Consider the following 22554-nt stretch of genomic DNA (forward strand, 5'->3'; position numbering starts at 1 on the left):
CTGAATAACTCCCGAATGTCAGGAAATTCCGAAAATGAACTCTAGTGTGATTGAATCATGAGCTATTTTCGAACTAACGTTCAAAATAAGTGTATTTCGCACGTTACTAACAGGCAAAGTGTTGCCTATGTATATAGAACCTATCTGGGTCGCCTGTAATTTCCACAAAATCATCTTTTCAGAAAATATTCAAATACCTAATCAAAACCAACCTCAGATTTACTTCGATAAATTTCATTATAAGTTCAAAATTACTTTATAACGTAAATTGCGCTAAATTTGTTGTTTTCTCAGGTGATGCGCTCGATAAGTAGGTACGTTAAAGAATAATTTTCGACACTTGTGTGGGATACAGAGGGGCTACCGCGAAAACCGAAATTCGCAAATTGCGGGGATCGGATCTTTCTCTTTTACTCCAATGAAGGCGTAATTAGAGAGACAGAGACCGAATTCTGATTCACGATTTTGAACACTTGTTGCTGTTAAGGTCAATTTGCTATTGAGTTCATACAAAAATGTTTCGTGACTACCTCACGTGGACTCAGCATTTTTAAACATTTTTGGTTAGAAAACGTGAAATGGATGGAAAGTTGAATAATTATAAACTGAAATAGATATACACTAAAGACAAAAGTGACCAAGTCCACCGGTGGCCGAGACGGGAATCAAACCCGCGTGTGCCTGCGTCTTCAGCTTGCGGCTATGGACATGGACAGACCAAATTCGGTCAGCTTTTAATGTAAAGCTCTACTATACATTTAGCGAAAGACAGAAAGAGGTGGCGGCAGAAGACAAGACAGAAAGAGAACTAAGTAGATCCCTAGAAGTAGCCACGACCCTCAGTGATAAAGTAACTGATACAAGAAGGAAAATATTCTATCTAGTGAGTAAAAGATCAGTGGCAATACAGAGGGCCTACCGTGAACACCGAAGTTCGCAAATTGCAGGCATCTTCCTCTTTTACTCCAACTAAGGCATAATTAGAGTGACAGAGAAAGATACCCGCAATTTGCAAGCACCGGTGTTCGCGGTAGGCCCTCAGAACTGCGCAGAACCCTACAATCAGGGGCCATCGTGCGTACGCGCATAATGAGCGGGCGGCACAGACGGGTGGTATTACTGGCATTAACATCCGGGACGTGTGGATTTTGGCAGATAAAGCGGGTTTTGTTCATACATAAAATATGAAGTGAAATAATGAAATATATCTGCAAATATCACTTATAGGATCACTCGTGCGTTTGTCTGTCTGTCCGACCATCCCCCCTCCCCCCCCCCTCTTTATCTCCGAAACAACTAGGCCTAAAATTAAAAAAAAAATACACAAAATAGTTCTTTGCCTATATATGACAGGAAACCTATTAGAAATGTGCAGTCAAGCGTGAATCGGACTTAATGTACGGAACCCTTGGAACGCGAGTCCGACTCGCACTTGACCGGTTTTTTTTTAAATATAATAACTCCAAAGACCCCTCAAACAACCATTCATTTCCATCGAGCTTAAGAATTGGCCTGTCACATCTCAAATCACTCTCTAGTTAAGTAGTTAGGTACTAAGTTGCAGATCTAGACCCAACCCAAGCAATCACGTTTCCACCGATCATTCCTACAATAAATCCTTAATCATTATTCCAACTGCTAAACAGTGAGCGAGCATTTGCCTCGATCGAATCTGTAAACCGATACGGATCACGGGGTGAATCGGATCATGAAAAATCCATTGGTATTTGAAATATTACATTGATATGTATGCACTAAAATAGCGCTGTACATGTCTTCTGTTAGCCTGTGAAGTCATCAATCATAAGCAATATTTTTAAATATCAACAAATTGGTCAGAACCCTATTCGCCCTGTGATCCGATTCGCCTCGGTCTACTATACAGGATAATGGCGTTCATCAAACGAAGGCTTAATGGTAGAAGCCCTTAATGTTTATCTACTTTGACCCCCATGTATTTATGTTAAGCGAAAATTAATACTATCGAAATTTGACTCCATATGCCTCTGACCTTACTTAACTACCAGTCTCAGTGAAATCGGATAAAGAAACTGTCTTCCTTCTATAGATACCTATCGTACTTTTCAAATAATCCAGTTACAAAGTAGTTCACGAAGAACACAATACATGTAGACGATTTGTCCAAAACAGTTTATATTCGCGAAATGGGGGTCTAATCAGTAGCTTTCAAGGTTCTCTATCATTGGCCTTAATTTAATGTGTAGCTTGACTGTAAATGTTAATTTAAGGAATAAATAAAATAAAATAATAAAATATTAATTCATACTGAAATCCACACCGGTAATATGTTTTTGACACTAGAGATAATTTGATAATTTTGTTCACTGTTGTAAGTTATTGGTTTCCTGCTACCCAAAGTTTGTCTGGAAGAGATCGCTTTTGAGAGATAAGACCGCCTGTTGTTACCTAATGTAATGTGTCAGTACAGTACCTAAATAAATATATTAGGTATTATTTTAAATTTTCGTGCTGGACGATCATATAAGCAATGGAAATAACAACCTTCAGATCTCAAATACCGCAATGAGTTACTCCATTCGTGATAGTTCATTTTATCCTTCCAACATTGTTTACGATGTTTCATCTCTTACTATCGATGGGTGTCGGATAAGGAGGTGAGATCACGCAAGTCGAGTGACGGTAAAAGTTCAGATTCCGGACCTTTAATCTGGTTTATTGATAGCGAAATGTCGGTACTAGAAATGTGTGAGAACGTGTGACTTCACACATTCAGTGCCGAAAACCCGACTATCGGGTATTTTATGATTTCGTTCCCAGGCCGGACGACCCGATAGTCGGGATCGTGGTACTACAGCTTTATATGACGAATTTTTTGTGGCCTGGCGCGGATGTCTTGTTTGGCTGGGTGGCAATGAATGTGTTAAGGTAATATTTAACGAAACACAACCTCTTATCGATTTGTAACTTTGGCCCGTTGAATTTTAAGAACCTTTATTATGTACCTGTTGCACAATAGTTATTAACGATACAAGTGCGGAAAAGAGGAAATTCGAAACGAGTGGCGATATTATTAAAACACTACCGAAGGGAGTGTTTTAAATCGACACGAGTTGCGAATTCCCTATTCGCACGTGTATCGTACAACGTTTTACAGTACATATATGCCCCTTTAAATATTTGACATAGCAACGAAAAGTGCTTATTTACGCACTAGTGCGGGAAAGTAGCACCATAATTATGTACTGTAAAATAATATTTTATGCTCTCAAACTCTCTTTATGTCACCTACAATCCGCGTTAATACAGTAAAGTTAGTAGCAAAAACGTCTTAAAGCCTAAAGTGACGAATTGCTCGTGACATAAACCATTATTAAGGGTGCTATACACTCTAATGTCTCTCTTATGTCACCTGCAATCCGTCAACACACCAAAGTTAGTCAAAGACGTCTACGTCTTATTGCCTAAAGTGAGGAATTGCTCGTGACATAAACCATTATTAAGGGTGCTATACACTCTAATGTCTCTCTTATGTCACCTGCAATCCGTCAACACACCAAAGTTAGACAAAGACGTCTAAACGCCTTATTACACGGGCGAGGTTGCACTACTGAAGGCACCCGACGTCTCTCGCTTCTGTTATTGATAGAATTTATCAGCGATCGGGCTTATGTGGTGGTCTGACTTAGAAGAGGCAGCGGAATGTCGCGTCAGCCGAGATAGACTACCCGTCCCTCTTTTATTAACATAGTTAGACAAAGTCTGGTAGTCTATCTCGCCGTGAGATTATTCGCGTTAATCAATCATGTGCTAGGCCAGAGGCCTACAGGTACGCCCGTTTCTCAATAGGTGCGTCACGCCTAGCACCCAGGCGCAGGGACGGGCCTGGGATAGTTTACCCACTATAACTCCTCTTGGCCGCCTCAGGGCCATAAGGCGAGGCCACAGGGACACTGAAACACACTTCCGCAACCTCGCCAGTGGTTATACAGATAGATTGATAGATATCGTTTATTTGCGTGAATTATGATAGTTAACAGATGTCAACCTTGGCAGAAATAAAGCAAAGCTTAAGAAGGATTCTCCACCCATTCAACCCGCTACCTCCTATAACTTAACCCTACCGTAGCCGTCGAGCCGCGTTACAATCAAAGCGAGTAAACTTCGATACCTGGACTTGTGGCGCTTGCCATCAACTCTTAAACTTGCAACGTTCACACTGCAGATTAACGGTTAACTGGGAACACTAACAAAGCGTCTCTATAAGATATATCAGACATAAGGAAAATTTCCTTTTGTAAGAATTTGATATGTTTTCTGAAAGCTCTACGTATTTGTATGATTTTTGATTTAAAATATATTATACATACCTTAATATGTATATTTTTTAAATCAAATTTCTACACCTTAATTATACACCTTATAATTGCATGAATTCTACATATAGTAGGTAATTTAAATTGTACCTACTTTTTTCCTTATTTACTCGTAATGCATGTTAACTGTGAGTCATATTGGACCCAGTGTAAATTTAATTCGATAGCGTGACGTGTGTTCGCGTTTGCGTTACAGACATTTTTGTATAGGATTTTGAACAGCGCGCTAAGCGGGACGTTTCGGAAACTCACAATCCCATACAAAATCGAATGAAATTTACACTAGGAGCACAGATCTCCATGGACAAATTAAGTTGAAACCTTGAACCAAACTATTATTTCACGTTGACATCTATATGCGTTCAATTACTAGGCGTTCAGTACAACAGTCGCCGTGGTCAAAACCGGCTAAAAGAGTATGATACCGTGGACGAAAACCTGGCTGAAAAAAGAAAGGACAGAAACGGCTGGTCTTTGGTGTCGGAGGCCAAGATCCACTTCGGGTCGTTGCGCCACAGCAGTAAGTAAGTTGTTGTTGTTGTTGTTGTCTGTCCTAGGGCACCCCGGAGGTGCATAGGGCCTCCACAAGATCCTTCCACGCCTTCCTGTCTTGAGCAACCGTCTTGGCCTCGTTCCGGTTCAGTCCTACGGCTGTCAGCTCGTTCTCTATGCTGCGCCTCCAGGTGTGCAGAGGTCGTTTGCGGGCTCGCTTCCCGCCCTGAGGCCGCCACTCGAACGCGATACTGGCGTTGTTTGTATCTCCTCTTCGCAGGGTATGACCGATCCATCTCCACTTCCGCAACGCTACTTCTTGGGCGATCGGAGGTTGTCGGCACATACTCCACAAATCCTCATATCTTATGGTCTTCGGCCAGAATATGCGGAGGATCGACCGGAGGGACAGTAGTAAGTAAGTATGGGCCGAAAGGGGCTTAATTGCTTATGGGACTTAAGCTTACCATGCTGGAAGTTTACTCACGAGAACTCCTAAAAAAGTCTTACTAGAGTTCTCCTATACTGGTGGTACTAAAACTCGCCTCTGGTTAAGTAGTAGGTTAACTCCGTATCTTTACAGAGCTGGTAACACCAGTTTAACGCCAGCTACAGGTAGATCGTGACTGCCCGGTGTGTCCTCGGGCGACGGGACGAATTGTTTCCTATGTTACTGGAGAAGATGCGAATTTAAGTCTTACTTTAGCTAGGTGTCGTTAGAAGACATTTAGACTTTATCGCTATCGAATGAAATTTACACTCGGGGTACTGATAATGAGAGCGACGTTCGTGAGCTCTCAGGTGGCTGACATAACCGATTTTAGCAGCAAGTGAACCACTTCTACTGCAAATGGGTACCCCTTAAGCAAAATTACAGGGTAGGTAATGTAGGTATACGACTGCAGGGTATTGTAGGGTATTTTGTTAAGAATGGTTCAGTGTGCATTGGATAGGACCAAATGGCGGGAAAAAGGGTGGCTTGTGCCCAGCAGTGGGACACTCTTATAGGCTAATAAAAAAATACGACTATACTATACGTGCAGTGCAGTGCTCAATGAAATTGATAGTTATATGTTCATCTTCGACACTCGAATGCTTTTAAGCAACAACTCTAATAATTAACTCCTAAAGCTAGTAAATAAGAGTATAATTAGGATTGAGAGTCACATAAAGATGTCCTCTCCCACGGGCCCACTCTAATTTAGGCGCCTTTTAAATCTAACGATTACTTTTAGAATGCAACCTGGGTGCATAAAATGACGCTTTGGTATAAAACAACGTTATAATTTATTCTTTTATTGCTTTAATATGTTTTGGTGTAAATGTTATAAACCACTTTTTATTAATAGGTAGCACTTAAAAAAACTTAAGCACAGTCAAAATAAAGTTGACTAAAATACAGGCAATCATCTCAAAATAAAAGTTACGTTACGAAGTAGGTACCTACCTACATAATTATTTTTGACATAGCCGTGGAGTGCCTAAGTTGACTGCTACAGTTATTGGCCAATTCATAGTAATTGTTACTCTTAACAACAAAACTTCTTTTCTATTGTTTCTTTCTAATTTGTCAGGAAAGCCCAATTACTAAATAGTGGCCTATAACTATAGTCATCCTACCTATTTATGGTCGTCATACTCGTGATTAACTAATTATTTTTTTATTTTATCATAGCTTTGCATACATTTCATTAAAAATGATTGATCATTAATCCTATTCATTACATAGAAAACTATCACTAACAAATTTTTCGATATAAATGCTAATAAGAGAGTAAGTATTTCCAAAACTTCACACCTCCCAACTTAATTTCCTACCAATAGTCACTGAACCAGAACCAGCCCATCCAATATTCAAGCGGTCGTCAGCGGCATTTTAGGGCCCGCCATCAATCGGCCCAGAATGTTCCTCCAACGACATTAACATTCATCTTACAATCGATTCAGGATGCTGTGAGATATGTGGACTTTACTTAAGTACAACAGAGAAAAAGCTTTTTAATATATTGGTGCTTATCAAAGAGTTAAACGAATAGCACGCTAGGTGGCGCTGAACGGAGCGCGGCGATTTCTATTTCTACATCGCGCTAGGACTTTTTTATTGAATATGTATATAAGTGTTGGGAATGAGATATGTTGGTGATATTTTTACGAGTATAAAAGAATTAAGGTACCTATATTATAGAATTTTTACTATAGAGTTGAAATTATTAGCGTACCTATATCACTTCCCTTACATCATACCTTAGAGTTGGCAACGTATCCATATTGAGATTACATATGACTCATGTGTTTGAGTCGCCACGCATAAGAAAATTATTCATAAATAATATTACAAAATTATGACATTTATGATTTCTTTTCGATGAAATATGATGCATATCTAATGATTTAATGATACACGAACCTACATATCATATACAAAATTTCAAGACACTGACTTATACCTATATAAATCCACGTGTATTTATAAACGCGAACTACGCTGACTAATGATCTAACAAGACGATTATCATTCGATTAAACGATTTATCCGGAGGTCGACACTCTCACAGACATGTTTATTAGCGGCCAAAACGGCTCACTAAATTATTTAAATCGCTAGAAGCACAAGCACCTATTAATACACGAAAACCAACTTACATATACGCTTCTCACACATCAACGTCTCGAAATTGACTTTTATTAGCATTTAAATAAGAAGCTGTTTCATAATTCGTTCGAAAAGCGACAGCATAGTTATCGCGGTCAATCGCTTCGCTTGAGTCAAATCTTTTCGTCGCTATCTGTATTCTATTCAATAACCATTCCGTATCGATATATTGTTATGGCCGACCTGAGTTACTGATCCGAAGATGGCAGAAACAATCGAATAAATAGCGGATAGACATTATCTTTTATTCGTTATCTGTGACGCGCTGATAGAAAGGAGCTTTCTGCTTACGTTGCTCGATATGTTTATCGTGTGATATGGAAACAACGAGATTGTTCATCGTGAGTTGTCGTATTATGACGCTTTTGCACGATAGTTTACTGACAGTAAATTCTATGAGATATAAATCGTATTTTCTAACAAATCTGAGAATTAACTTAGGTACTTATGTATAACATTATGTGTAAAATCTCGTATCATTTGTATTTTTCTTCTAAAGTTAAAGTTGTGTGACGTCTCTTAAATTAGTTACCTATACTTATAAATGAATACCTGGTATTAGTTATTCAAAATGTTAAATATGCGCCATTTTAGATAATAAAATATAAAAAACCACATACTTATATCAAGAAACTTCACAAGAAATTGAAAAACAATATGCTTTTAAAAGACTACTATATAACGTTTTTAGAATCCTCAGAAGCCATATTTAAAAAAAAACCTGATCTGAACCCATTAGTTCTAATTAGTTATTTATCGACACAAGTATTTACTTAGACATTCAATTTGGAATTTATTTCATGCTAATATATTGATTTATATGTGATAGTCATGTAAAAAATGTTATATATAGTAGTGTTGAGTCGCTCACTCGTGAGGCACCTCATTTGTACCACTCATTTTGTTAATTTGTCGCAGTACTTCGTACCGCAAAAATGTCTTACTTCACTCCTCTATTCATTTTACTTGATTCTAAAATTATCTTTCTCCTAAAAGTTCTATTCTTAACCTCCAGAATTGCACTCCAATTAAATGTTACTATTTATTTATTTATAAAGGAAGTGATGAATACATAAATATGTATATATATTAAATATTTTTGTCGCCGTTGGAATTAATGGAATAGTCGACGCTGAAAATATGCTAGTACCTCACCTCATTTGAAGTAAGACATTGTAACACCTCATTTTAGAAAATGAGGTACTCATAAAAACTCATTTTAAATTGATGTCCTACCCATCACTAATATATAGGGTTCCCGTTCTTATAAGACCGTTATAACACCATTTGGGTCTAGAACATTATTTTTTAATAAATTAAAAATGTACGTATTAGACCACATTACAATGCTTGAGTATTTTTAAAGTTATTTTACATACAAAACTTTTTAGAGAAATCTTTTGTGATTTATGAATGTTGAATCTTTGACACGGACATTCTTAAATCAAAGTGTTTTGACATTATTATAATAAGGTTAAGCTAAGTTATGCAAAATCTATTAGGTTTAGTATTCGATCTATCTAAAATAATTTATTTTTGGTCCAATAAGAAAGTAGGAATCTATTACGTAAAATGATTGACTAACGCGAAATACTTAAACAAAATTGATATCTTCCTTAAAATATTAATGTATATTTATCTACTAAGGTACCTACTTAGTTTAAGTACCTATAACTGTAAAAATATGTTCATAAGAGTTACATCTTTTTGACTAAAAGGATTGTATAGGTGCCTATTTTATTTGTTTTGTGTAGTTAGATTTTTGTTGATGATACGTTTTACTCTACTTACATACGGTATACGGTCAAGGAAATAGATTTCTATGCCACTTCGTATCTTGTCAAAGTGACATATTGATGGTCACTATGACAAGTTAGGAAATGGTACCGATGTAAAAAATTTAAGCTGTACCTTTTTATGACATAGGAACCAAGGGAACAGACGTAGACGCATCGCTTGATGGTAAGTAATAACCGTTGTACTAGGACACCTGCAACATCGGAGGGTTGCAAGTCCGTTACCGACCAGTAAGATGGGAGTATGCTCTTTTCTTGAAGGTTGTATCGGTCTGGAAATACCTCAAGCGACAGTTCCTTCTACAGTTTAGCTTTGTAAGGTTTTTCTTGTTACCTAACTAGTAAATACCTACCAAGTAAAATCTTATTTTAACCGGTAATGGTAATTCAATAATTAATTCCATCTAAACTATTAATCTAGATTTATTGACAAACATTTCAGTTGTAAAACCTGACTTTAAATGTCGCAAAGTTGTCTATCAAGTGCTTAAAATATTAATGTCTACATAATTTATATATTTTATGACAGAGCCTTAAGTAGTTGCGGCTATTTTGATTATAGTTGCGTGCCTAATTATAGTAGTTTATGCAACAGTGATATAATAAGGGTTCTTAAAATTCAAGGGTCGAAGTTACAAAACGAGACGTAGTCGAGTTTTGTAAAAAAAGACCCGAGAATTTTAAGAACCAATTATGAGCTGTTGCATACATTACTTTTTCTATGACAGCTGCAGCAAAAAAAAAAAAAAAAGAGTTATTATTAAAAAAAAAGAGTTATTATTAAAAAAAAAGAGTTATTATTAAAAAAAAAGAGTTATTATTTAAAAAAAATTGAGTTATTATTTAAAAAAAAAAAGAGTTATTATTGTAAATGAAAACATACCTCTTTCAATCAAGATGATCGGAACTTGTATCTTAAAAAAAAATAAAGCAGTTGTATTATACTCATAAGATGACTGCTAGCAGTCATCTTATGAGCCTATAGACAAAGCATTCAAATGACATTGCTTTAGATATCACTGTCAGTCATTTAATTGACACATTTAAGTGCTGGAGTAGAAAAAGTTAATTAATGAGAGGATTGCTATTTGCGCAAAGAATTCTAGATTTTCTAGAATGTAGAATTCTTTGCGCAAATAGCAATCCTCTCATTCTTATATGGCGTCGACCTGTGGGCAACAGCGGCTGATCGTGAAAAGGTGTTCAAAATCCAAAAGCGCGCCGTTCGAATAATTGCTAACAAACCGCACGATCATCCCGCTCGGGGCCTATTCAAAGAGCTCAAAATACTCACCCTACCTAGCGTATTCATTCTCGAAGCCTGCCTGCACGTCCGGTACAACCTCGGGTCGTACCCGACTCGCGCGCAGCACCATGCCCCCGGCAGGAGCACGCGCGGCCAGCACCTTCTAGTCGTGCCGTCGCGGAGGCTAGCTAAGGTTCGAGGAACACTCGGTGTACTGGGGCCTAAAATGTACAACTGTCTTCCAGCTGACATACTAAACGCGCCCAGCGATGCAGTTTTTAAAAACAAGGTTAAGAATCTGTTACTAGATAAGGCTTGTTACACAATTGACGAATACTTTGAAATGATATCACTGGCCCACTCATAAATATTGTAATACTTAGTCAATGTTAAACTGGCAATCACTGTGCAAATATCTTAAAATTAAACTTAAACTAATAACTAACTGTGTGTTAAAAAAGATATATGAATTAAAAATGTGACATATCTAGTTATAATATATTTTTATGCCTGACATGTAAAATTCTGTTATACTTTTACCAATAAAATTCTGATTCTGATTCTGATTCTGAATGTCCTGTCATATAACTAAATATTCCTACATACGAAACTGGAGATACCTGAATATGAAATATAACATTCAGAAGTTACTTAGGTAGGATGTCAAAATAACGTTTGAAGGACATAAAAGAGGTAGGTACTTAATTACATCTTCTTCTCGCTCTAATTTCTTCTTCTTTCTTCTTTCACGTGCACAGAACATAATCTTTAAAATTTGCGGATATGAACATCGAAAGTTTTAAAAATTGTAAATATTTATCTCCGCAAGCATTTGCCATTTTGTATTTCTAAATTGGAAACTAATTTGATTTCTTGACAATTTTTCCCAGACATTTAACACAAATCTTACTAGATTATAAGTGATTAATAGTTCGTAACTTTAACTGGCAATTCCTTACTGAAATGGCTAGTCAAATTTTAGTGATATAATTATTAGTATAAGGAGTGCTATAGGAGCCCCTGGACCCGTTTCTGAAAAGCTTGTTTGTAACTTGTGACACAAAGTGGAAGTCCCTTTCTAACAAAAGCTGAAAAGTCGAAAAGTGACATCCGCTTTGTATTACAAGTTACAAGCTTTTGAGAAACGTAATATTTATGAGTACTGTTATTGGAGCAAATGCAATATGTGTTGGCGAGACAGGCAGCTAATTCGACCTAACAACACCGTAGTTACAATATGCTACTCGTGTTTCAGATTTAGGCTATATGTCACACAACATGAAAAATGCCTAAAATTTGCGAATATGAGTATCGAAAATTTGCTAAATTGTACATTTTTCCTCACGAATTTGACATTTTCTATTTCCAGAATGAAAACTAATTTCATTACTTGTCAATTTTTCCAGAAATTTTACACTAATCTAGTAAAAAATGGTCAGTCAAATTGTAGCCATATAATTATTAGTATAGGAGTATTAAAGGAGTGCATGTGAGACAGATCAAACTAGAGCTAGTAATAATTATGAGTATAACTGTTATAGGAGCAGATGAAATGGGTACATATATGGCGAGATTGGCGAGACAGACAGCTAATTCGACCTAACAACACCGCAGTTGCAATCCGCTACTCGTGTTTCAGATTAAGACTACGTCCACACTAGGTGAAATATCTAAAATTTACAGTTATAGAAGGAGGAAAGTTAGCACCAGTCCGAAATGTTCCATATGAAAATACATTTTAAACAAAGTTTTCCATTTCAAAACTGGCAACTTCCTTAGTTTGTTCCAACTGTTTCAAAACAATCTGCAATTCACATATACCTAATGTACTTTACCAATGATGTCCTTTAACTCTGCAGCTCACTGTACAAGTACACGTTTTATCCCGCATATCATTAAATCCCCCATAGCACTGGTTTGCTATATGCAATAAAGTTTGAAACAAAAAAAATTATATCCAATGTCAAAATGCTACGAATTCTAATAAGTTTACGTCACTAAACAATATTCTTACCTGATTCTAATTTCAAATTCAAGCCAAATTTCTCATTAAGTAATTTTTTTAGGGGTCCGTACCTCAAAAGGAAAAAACGGAACCCTTATAGAATCACCCGTGCGTCTGTCTGTCTGTCTGTCCGGCCATTCGGGCCCTTTATCTCCGAAACTACTGGGTCTAAAATGTATACCTATAGATCACATGAAAACTTATTATAAATGTGCAGTCAAGCGTAAGTAAGACTTAATGTACGGAACCCTTGGAACGCGAGTCCGACTCGCACTTGGCCGGTTTTTTTTTTGTTACACCTTGCCTTCCTCATTGTATCCCCAACTTTACAATCCGTTCTTAAGTTTCATTCATAAGTGGATGTCAACCGCCATACACGCTCCACTAGCTCACCCAATCCCTACCGTATCCCCCACAAATAAGGTCTGAAATCGTTTACCAGTCGTGTAGGCTGATGGCAGGATGCATGTCGTGGGTTCAAGTTTCGAGGTCGACTTTACGCCTACTTTATCTTTTACGGTAAAGATTATGTATTTTTACATTACATGTGGTGCTAATTTACCGCCCTAGTGCGGTAACTAGCACTATACGTGCGTATCTCGAAAAAAAGGGCCATAATAATTATGTACTGTAAAACGTTGTAAGTTGTAACAACGAATGAACATTTGTAGTGACGAAATAAAGATTGACATATATCTCACAATCATTTTAAACGACAAAATCGCACCGTTTCAAAACCCCGACGTCATTTAAAGATCGTTCAAAATGTAACAAGCCACTAAATTGGACCGTCGAAAGTTAAAGAAGTCGTAAAAAACACATAAATTTTATTTTTCCGCACAACAGTAATCTGTTGCATAAACTGTCAAACCATGGTTTCGAAACGACATGATTCATGTATTTACGAGTATTTCTACATTAACTAAAATCCAATTAAATACATCTTTACATTTTCTCATCTAGTTTACGATTCCGGCATGTCATAATTATGTTAAATTAAAACTATTGAATGACGCGGACTACGTCACCGTGTGGGGCCACACAGGCGACGCGTTACGAGCGTTTGCCTGACAACTGTTTACGCGCTTTTATTGACAACTAAAAGTGCTTTATAGCCCGGCCGTTATCCTAAATCTATTTTATTAATGATCGCGTAGCCACTGACTGCACTCTGGTTTTATGGCCACACAATGAACAAAGAAATAAAATATACGTGCTGTCAATATTTTGGTTGTTAAATTATTGATCGATTAAAAATATTGACTCGATTTTTTAACGAGCTTGAAGCTGATTTAGATGAAGTTTTTATGTTCGTCAATCATTATATTTTTTATATTTGATTGCGATTTTTAAACAAACGGAATTAATTGTTAGTCAGAGCAATTAGTTGATATCGTCCTATTACTGCAAATACCTGTTAAGTGACTTTATGACGAAAGTGGTTTTATTAGACCATTAGAATTAATTTTTCAAGCTCTACAAACTGGTAAAACCCATTTTTTGATACTACCTTTCGTTCCGAAGATAGCTCGAGCGTAAGGCAACTTATTGATGATTTGGTAGCATTATGTACTGGAAGAAATTGAAATGTGTATCATAGCACAATGATTCATGTGTTCTCCTCCAAGTAAAAACTGTAACCAGGTTTTAATGTGTTTTTGCATACTCATTTTATGAAATTATATCCGTGGTATATTCTAAAAGTATCTTTTATGTATACATATTTGGTATTTGCGTAAAAGATTATCCAGCTAATTATTTATTTTATGCCAAGCTAAATATACTAAACATCTTTATATTGTTTTGTCTGAAGATCTACGTATTCATTAAGCTGCAATATCATTCAGCCAAAAAATGTACAACGGCTTAGTAGGGTTTGCATGTAACTTTATTGCAATGTTAACATGTAGTTGTACAGGCAGAATGAACTAAGTGCGCTTAATACTAGCTTCGCACCGTAGCTAACTTCACTCAGTTGCGACTCACGCGCCGATGTAACGTTTGATGCTCTGATAATTGTTGTGAATAATTTGTTTAGAATCCTAAGTTAATGACACTGTGTAATAAAAATGAGTGCCAGGAGTAGAAGACTCGTTAGAATGGCCACGAAAGACAAGGATGGAAACCGTAAGTAATATTATTTAATTATGGCCTAAATTTAAATTTGAGGTTAGTATGTGTGTATTTTCGAGACGTTTATGCCGGTGAATGAATATTTTTAACTGTTGTATATATATACTATAGATTCTAATAAAGAATAGACTTGCATAGTTCTGCAAAGAGCATATACCTGGGATGTAGGCAGGTACAAGGTCATTCAAATATCCAAGGCGCTCGCTGCGTGCCGTGCCGGCCGGTTGACTATGTAAGTAGGTAGGTACCTACTTCTGTGTTTATATGCAAACCCCGAGTGTCTTTACCTAATATTTATATATCAATTTATTTATGTATATAATTTGCCTGTATCTGACTAATTTAATTTACGGTATTTCTTGAGTATTTGGGCATGCCGGCCGGTGGATACTTGGAATAATTATGCACTACACTGTAAGTGTGAAAAATTTTAGTCAACGTATTTTTGGCCACTTGTATTAAATTAATCTGTACGTTTATTTTTCAGCTGACGATCAGCCGCTTCCCGCAAGTGCACGCGCTGTACATCAAGTACTGCGGCACGGTAAGTTACTGCTGCGTATAAATACTGTTCACATACTTACCTAATTATTGTTTAGTAGCCGTAACTGACTTGTATAATCTACAAATTTTATATAACGACTCAACGACCTAATTATTTTTAACTTTTACATTTTCTAAGCATAACGCGAGGTCTACAGCTCACAGAGCCACTAGTAGGTATATCTATAATAATAAATTGTCAGGGTATTTTTTTGCAGATAAACACGAGCAGGAGTACGAACAACGCCAGGCTTCAGATCTCGACGAGTCACAAGAACGTATAGCTGATCAGATGCAGCAGATATTTAATGATAATATTTTTCTCGATGATAGCACGCCAGAGTCGGAGCAAGAGCTACCACGGACTAAAATAACATTGCCTGCAAGGCGAATCTCGGAAACGACATCAGAGTCAGAGTCGTCATTATTCGGCGGCGACTTTTCTGATAACGATCCTACGTACCATCCAGACGAAGAGGACCAGCAGCGGTCTCCTGGCAACCACAGCGATGATGATGGTGGTTTAATTACGTTGCAGGACTTATTAGGCCCCAATGCTAAGGAAAACATTGAATCTTTTACTATATCACCAGAGCCAGACACCATTCACCAATATGAAGAGATAAATAATGACACAGTCTCTGACATTGCTACTCTAATATTATCAGATGTGTTAGAGTTGGTTTGGGCAGAAGTGAAAACATTAAGCCGTTGGCGAACTGCCGATCCGACAAATGGAAAAAAAATGTCGCAAAAAAGAGACGTGCGGAAGGGTTGTCGTATACAACTAATAACCAAATAAGAGCCCCCAAAGTCCCTAAGACAGTTGATTGTACAAAATGCTTATTCAAATGTACAGATACATTCACCGAACAAGACCGAGCGAAAATTTGTAGAACCTACTGGCATTTGGACTTTGTAAGCAAAAAAAACTTTATACTGGCTCGTATTACAGTCCAGCCACCAAAGAAAATCCTGGTAGAGAGAAAACGACCAGCTAGACCTTACACTACAAAGTGTTATTTTGATTTAGGCACAGAGAAGCGACAAGTTTGTCAGAAATTCTTTTGCTCTGCTTTAGGCATCTCAAGTGCAACACTCAGTGACGCTGTTAAAAACCGAGATGATCTTGGATTTTACTCCGGTGCTGATGGACGAGGACATCATGTTCCGCCAAATAAAACTCCCCCAGAAAAGGTGCAAGAAGTACTTGACCACATTTCTTCCTTTCCTACAATGGAGGGACATTATATTCGTAAAAAATCTAAACGTAAATATTTGGAAAGCACACTTTCAGTGAATAAAATGCATGAACTTTATTTGCTAGAGTATGAAAACAACAATCCTGTGTCTGCAATAACTTATCGCAGAATTTTCTCGACTCAGTTCAACTTGAGTTTCTTTGTCCCAAAAAAAGACCAGTGTCAGGCATGTAACAAGTACACCTCAGCACAAGATAAAGATAAAGCTGATCTGGAAACGACCTATAGCGAGCACATACAAAGAAAAGTTGCATGCGAGGCTGAAAAAGAAAGAGACAAACAAAGAGCAGGGACCGATCCAACCTTTTTATCTGTGTCTTTTGATTTGCAAGCTATATTACAAATACCATGTTCAAAAGTTGGCTTGCTTTATTACGTGCGTAAACTGACCGTATACAATTTGACCGTGTATGAGAGTGCCTTACCCAACAATGCCTTTTGCTTTTCCTGGTCCGAAGTACATGGCAAAAAGGGAAGCGCGGAGATTGGTACAATTTTATACCATTACTTGTCAAATTGTATCTCCACGAACGTAACAAGTGTGTCTTTGTTCTCTGACACCTGCGGTGGTCAAAATCGTAACCAAAACGTTGCGGCTATATTACTTTGGGCTGTTAACGAAATCGATCATCTTCAAGTCATTGAACAGAAATTTCTTGAGTCGGGGCATTCTTACATGGAAGCCGATTCAATGCACAGCAGTATTGAAAGTTCTAAGAAAAACAAGGACGTATTCTCTATGACAGATTGGAAAAACATTTTTAAGAATGCTAGATCGAAAGGAGTGTACAATGTTGGCAAAAAAAAGGTAAAAAAAGATCCCTATAATGTTAAAGAATTTAAATACAACGAGTTTTACGACCTAAAACGTCTAGCTGAAGCTATATTGAAAAATAAAAGCAAGGACTGCAATGGGAATAAAGTCCTCTGGCTAAAGATCAAAAAAATGAAATACGTCAAAGGCGACTCAAAAATATACTTCAACTACGACTCATCTGAAGATTATTTGAACTTTGATACCAAGGCGACGGCGACCCCCCAATCTGGCTCTCGGTACAGGACAAGGAACCAAAACAAGTCGAATCCTGGCTCTGTGGAACCACCTCCGACTCCTGAAGCATTTCTTAGTCACGGTTTAAAAAAAATGTACGATAAACCCTTGACGATCTCTGCAGCAAAGAAAAAGGATTTACTCAGTCTTTGCGATAAAGGCGTCATTCCTGAAGAGTATCATGGTTGGTTTCGCTCGCTTAACTGTGACAATGATGTTATTGACCGAGTTCCGGATGTTGCAGCATCAGAATCCAGCAGTGATGAAGACGATTGTTAACTTTCTAGCATTTTTGATGAATAAATAACCATAATACGTTGATAAAATTTCAGTTTTTTCATTTCAAATACCAACAAATTGTAACTAAGTGCTAACAACTACTTTCTTTAGTGAAAACACTGAAATCAGTAATATTCATTAAAATTATTGAGACTTAAATAAGAAATTCCAATATTTTATACAGCTAAAACCTCTTATACTTTGATCGATTATCAGTTAAATCGAAAAAACACGAAAACCTATAGGTATTTACTACTATTTTGTGGCTGGTAGATATATTTTTTGTAAAGTTAAATAGGTATACAGGCATAAATGCTTTCCTGGGGGATATATAGCAAAGTGTATTTCTACAGGCAAAACATACCAAGTGCGCGACTATTTAATTTTAATCCTGTTTTTATCGGCAATTAGACACAACCTGGATTATTTGCATGGTAAGTAGTAAACTAGATAAAATTATGCTTAGGAATTTATAAATACAGTGTAAATTTGTTCATATTTTTACATAGAAAATAACATCCAAACATTCAAACGTCATTATCTCGAAACACGATTTTTGCACTTAGTAGGTATTTGCAGTAATAGGACGATATCGTTTTTTTATATTTTTCATTGCTATTCAGAAGCATACAAAATTAGTTTTTGTTCACAGCATAAACTTGACTGACGTAACGTAACTACGTCACAGATCGAGCAAAGCAAGGTTATTCACACTTTAGAAATATGTTACTGATTTAATATTTATTATCATTTTTTGCCGGTTCAACATGATCCATATCTTTGGTAGGACCGGCAATCCAAAGATGTGGGTTTGAGTCCCACGTTAGCCAGAGTTGATCATTGATTTTTTCATTGGGATTGACATCTGTATATACAATTCAATGTTTGTTAAAAAACATTAAATGATAGATTAAAGACTGATTAACAGTCCGTCGGACGATATGGGCCTGTCAGTTAAACGCAAGTGACAGTTCCGAACAACTGACAGGCCGAGATCGTCCGGCGGACTGGTTATCAGTGGGCTCCTTAACTTTGATTTGATTAATTAATTATTACATTCCTCTCACACCGACCGACCGATGTGTGTGTTAAGGAGTTCACTGATTACCAGTCCGCCGGACGATATCAGCCTGTCAGTTGTTCGGAACTGTCAACTTTTTGTTCTAACTGACAGGCCGCTATCGTCCGGCGGACTGTTAATCAGTGGGCCCCTTCACGCCGATGATGTGAGGACGTATTAAGGTTAATATTAAATCAAATAATGTTTTTGAAGTCTAAACAAGTCACTTACGCCAACTGTAAATCTGACGAGTCGTGAGTCGTAACAGCCATCAAGCAATAAATTGATGTAAGCGACACCTGTCGTATGTGAATATTGTGAATGCGACTATTCGTTACGCAATAGAAGAATGTTAAGCTCTATGACAAATGAAATGTCATTTGTGCATAAATCTAGTAGTTATAGTGCAAATGAAAGTAGATCATGGTAATGCTAAATTATTGTTAGCTATTTCAGGAAATCGCATTTATAATGTTTGTTTTCTAAAAATAGCGGTTCTAACAGTTTCTATGCAATGACGAGGAGTATTACTATTTATAAATATTGAAGATTCTTTAACATGGTTTTGGTTTTTTTTGTTTGTTTAGCGTAAATTATATTTTGGCAGGTATTCCTTTCTGCTTTTTCCTGTATATTCCTGATTATATAATTTTATTGAAATATATTTTCTTTAACTCTAAATCAACTTACATTGTTGTTAAATCATCATTTTAATTTAGAAAATCAATCTAATTCAACAATATATATATCGGCCTTTTAACTAACTTTAATAATACCGATTTCCTAGTTTCTCTCACAGCCATTTAGAAGGTATCCGACTTTGAGACATGAAAAAATTTGCTATGAATAGAGGTGCATATTTCCTATAAAAACTTCTCAGCCATTCTCCCCATTGTCACAAAAATAAAACCCACTGTTTACAAACATGAAGCTAATCTTTACGATCACCAATAGGCCCGAACAGTCCGAACCTGATTTATTGAGACCGGAATAGCTCCCGTCCCTTAAAACTTTACTGCTTCATACAGTTTTACAGCTGATTTTATCACTCGTTAAACTTTTACGAACTATTCATTATGGTAACAAAGTTGGATTTTAGCTTTATGATGCGTGAGTCGATCGAAATTGAGAATCAAGTTAATATAAATAAATTTTAAGCGACAAAATTGCAATAAATTATAAATTAAACAAAACACGATCATTAAGCATGGTTGCTTTCTACAGTTTCTACTGTAAATAACACTATGAGGTTGTTCATTTTGAATGCAAATTAATGACTGATGAGATGAGACCAACAAATGAGCAGACGTTGTGGAAATTCCTTTAGGTCATTGTCGATTAGTCGACTTAAGGACCTTGTCCAACAGTCGACGTATTTCACGTATTTGACTGATTTGATGATGCTGATGATGGATCGACTTTAAGTGCTGCGTATGATCAAGCCACAGACAAAAGCTACATAACAGGCTAGCATACATAAGTCAAGGTTACAAATTCAAAAACGAAACTAACGATTCTAGGACTTACGAGGATATGTAGAAAAATGAGACAGTGACAGATACTTTTGAACGCAAACCGTAGAGATATTAGCTCTATTTGGAAAAGTATACCAGGGTGGCAGGTACTGTTCAGTTATATTAATTATTAATGATTTATTGAAGGTGAAACCGTTCAATAAGCTTGTTAACCATAACGTTCAATCCTTTTAAACACTCATTGCGGCAAAAACCCTCAGAAGAAAGGGTGTCAAGTCGAGCAATAAATGAGCAAACCGCAACAAAGACGTGATTTAAGGGTGATAATTATTGACAAGGAAGGGTTGTCAATAAACCCTAAACGGTAGTTGACGGGCGTCGTAAAGCTGAACGTCAATTGTTTTCCCACATTCATAAAAACGGCCGTAAAGTGGTCAAATTGGGAAGGTATTTGTATTGTTGGACTTAAGGATTTGGTATTGTGTTGAAGTTAACGTTTTTTTACATTTCAAGCAAGTGGTTCTCGGATTTTGGAGAAGCGTCCGCGATTTGGTAAAAGTGCGGTAGCCCTCTAGGTCAAATGGTGAGACAATATGAGTGGACCAATACCATCGAAGAGTTGGATAAGACTGTATGACTAGGGTAAAAGAGTGTTAAACTATTCACAGAAAGTTATTTGTAATTTTTTGGTTCAAGGTTGTAATTCTAATGTATTTGTATGTTTTAAAGATTACTGGATTTTAGGAGAGCCCATTCATCGCAGATTCAGTTTTTAATTTTATTTTTAAATATGTCATTGCAATTCCATTCCTAAGCTGTATGTTTATATGCCAGATACTATAAAACTGTAATTAACCAATTTAATACTCAATCCTTCTGCTTTTGTACCAATTTTGTACTAAACATGACAGATCGGTGAGACTAAGGCCCACTTGCACAGTCCCACTAACCCGCGGTTAAGCGGTTAAACCGTTAACCCACTGTCAAATATTTGAATAGCCCCTATGACGGAATTAGTCACTTTAACCTGACTTTACTATGTGGGATAAATATAAAACAACAGCTTGCTAATCATAAAATCCGCAAATTGCACCGTTAGCCATCGTCCAACTATGTAATTCCAATTTGTTTTTTTTTTTCAAAAAGGATAACCATAATTCAGGTAGTCAACACGTTATACAACTTTCAACAAAGTATCAAACATCTTGATTTTACGATCGTCATAAAAAAAGTTGCGCAACTTTTTAAATGAAGACAAAGAAATCATTATCCGTCCGAAATCACGAGAAAATGTTACATTGAGTAATATTTAATGTAACATTATGGTTATTATTATGAGAGAAATACTGTGAGAATGAGTGAACATGTATATTAATGAGGCCTAATGTTTCTACTACGTTGGATAGATTAGCATCTACTACTAACGTTAATTCACCTTTTTTCTTCGCATTTGTTTCTTTGGCTGGTTTATTTTATTCAAGGTTTGATGAAACAGTTCATTATGCACACACTTAATAGACATTATTACCTAATGTTTATTACTTGCCTTCTTTTAAATATAATGAAAATTTGTTATTAAAATTGCCTTCTGTTTTAGGGTTCCGTACCCAAAGGGTAAAAAACGGGACCCTATTACTAAGACTCCGCTGTCCGTCCGTCCGTCCGTCCGTCTGTCTGTCACCAGGCTGTATCTCATGAACCGCGATAGCTAGACAGTTGAAATTTTCACAAATGATGTATCTCTGTTGCCGCTACAACAACAAATACTAAAAATAAAATAAAATAAATATTTATGGGGGGCTCCCATACAACAAACACGATTTTTTTGCTCTATTTTTTGTAGATGGCGCGGAACCCTCCGTGCGCGAGTCCGACTCGCACTTGGCCGGTTTTTGTAATTATCATCGCTTCATTTTTTTAAAGGTGACATTCGGATGTTGACTGCAGCTGCATTGCTGTTGCAGCGTCTTTGTTGCCGCCAATGTATCTATTAAAATGTCATATAGATGCAAAATATTTTTCACCTCAGCAGCTCGAACAAGGGTACTTTACTACTTAAAGACAGTGAGCAAAATCGCATTTTGCTCACTGAGTGAGACAAAATGACATTCAAGTGACCTCAATATTCAAATGCCATTTCAACATGCGGGGTCTAATACAAGTTCGAAATACTTGGATTTTATTATCTCTGACCCTTTCACGTC

The 22554-nt window shown here is 36.8% G+C and overlaps 1 protein-coding gene across 1 annotated transcript; it reads left to right on the forward strand.

Annotated features, from left to right (window-relative positions):
* Positions 1–14272: 14272 nt before the first annotated feature.
* On the forward strand, positions 14273–17191 carry LOC134648602 (uncharacterized). Its single transcript, XM_063503079.1, has 2 exons — positions 14273–14674; positions 15442–17191. The coding sequence occupies exons 1-2, from the start codon at positions 14617–14619 to the stop codon at positions 16023–16025; spliced, it is 642 nt and encodes a 213-aa protein (XP_063359149.1). The 5' UTR covers positions 14273–14616; the 3' UTR covers positions 16026–17191.
* Positions 17192–22554: the final 5363 nt, after the last annotated feature.

This window comes from Cydia amplana, chromosome 6, assembly GCF_948474715.1.
Source record: "Cydia amplana chromosome 6, ilCydAmpl1.1, whole genome shotgun sequence".
Classification (NCBI taxonomy): domain Eukaryota; kingdom Metazoa; phylum Arthropoda; class Insecta; order Lepidoptera; family Tortricidae; genus Cydia; species Cydia amplana.

Bases quoted from the DNA above. Each gene is read 5' to 3' on its own strand.
- LOC134648602 (XM_063503079.1), top strand. From the start codon at position 14,617: ATGAGTGCCAGGAGTAGAAGACTCGTTAGAATGGCCACGAAAGACAAG. The intron at 14,675-15,441 runs GTAAGTAATATT...ATTTTTTTGCAG, and splicing joins GAAAGACAAGGATGGAAACC to ATAAACACGAGCAGGAGTAC.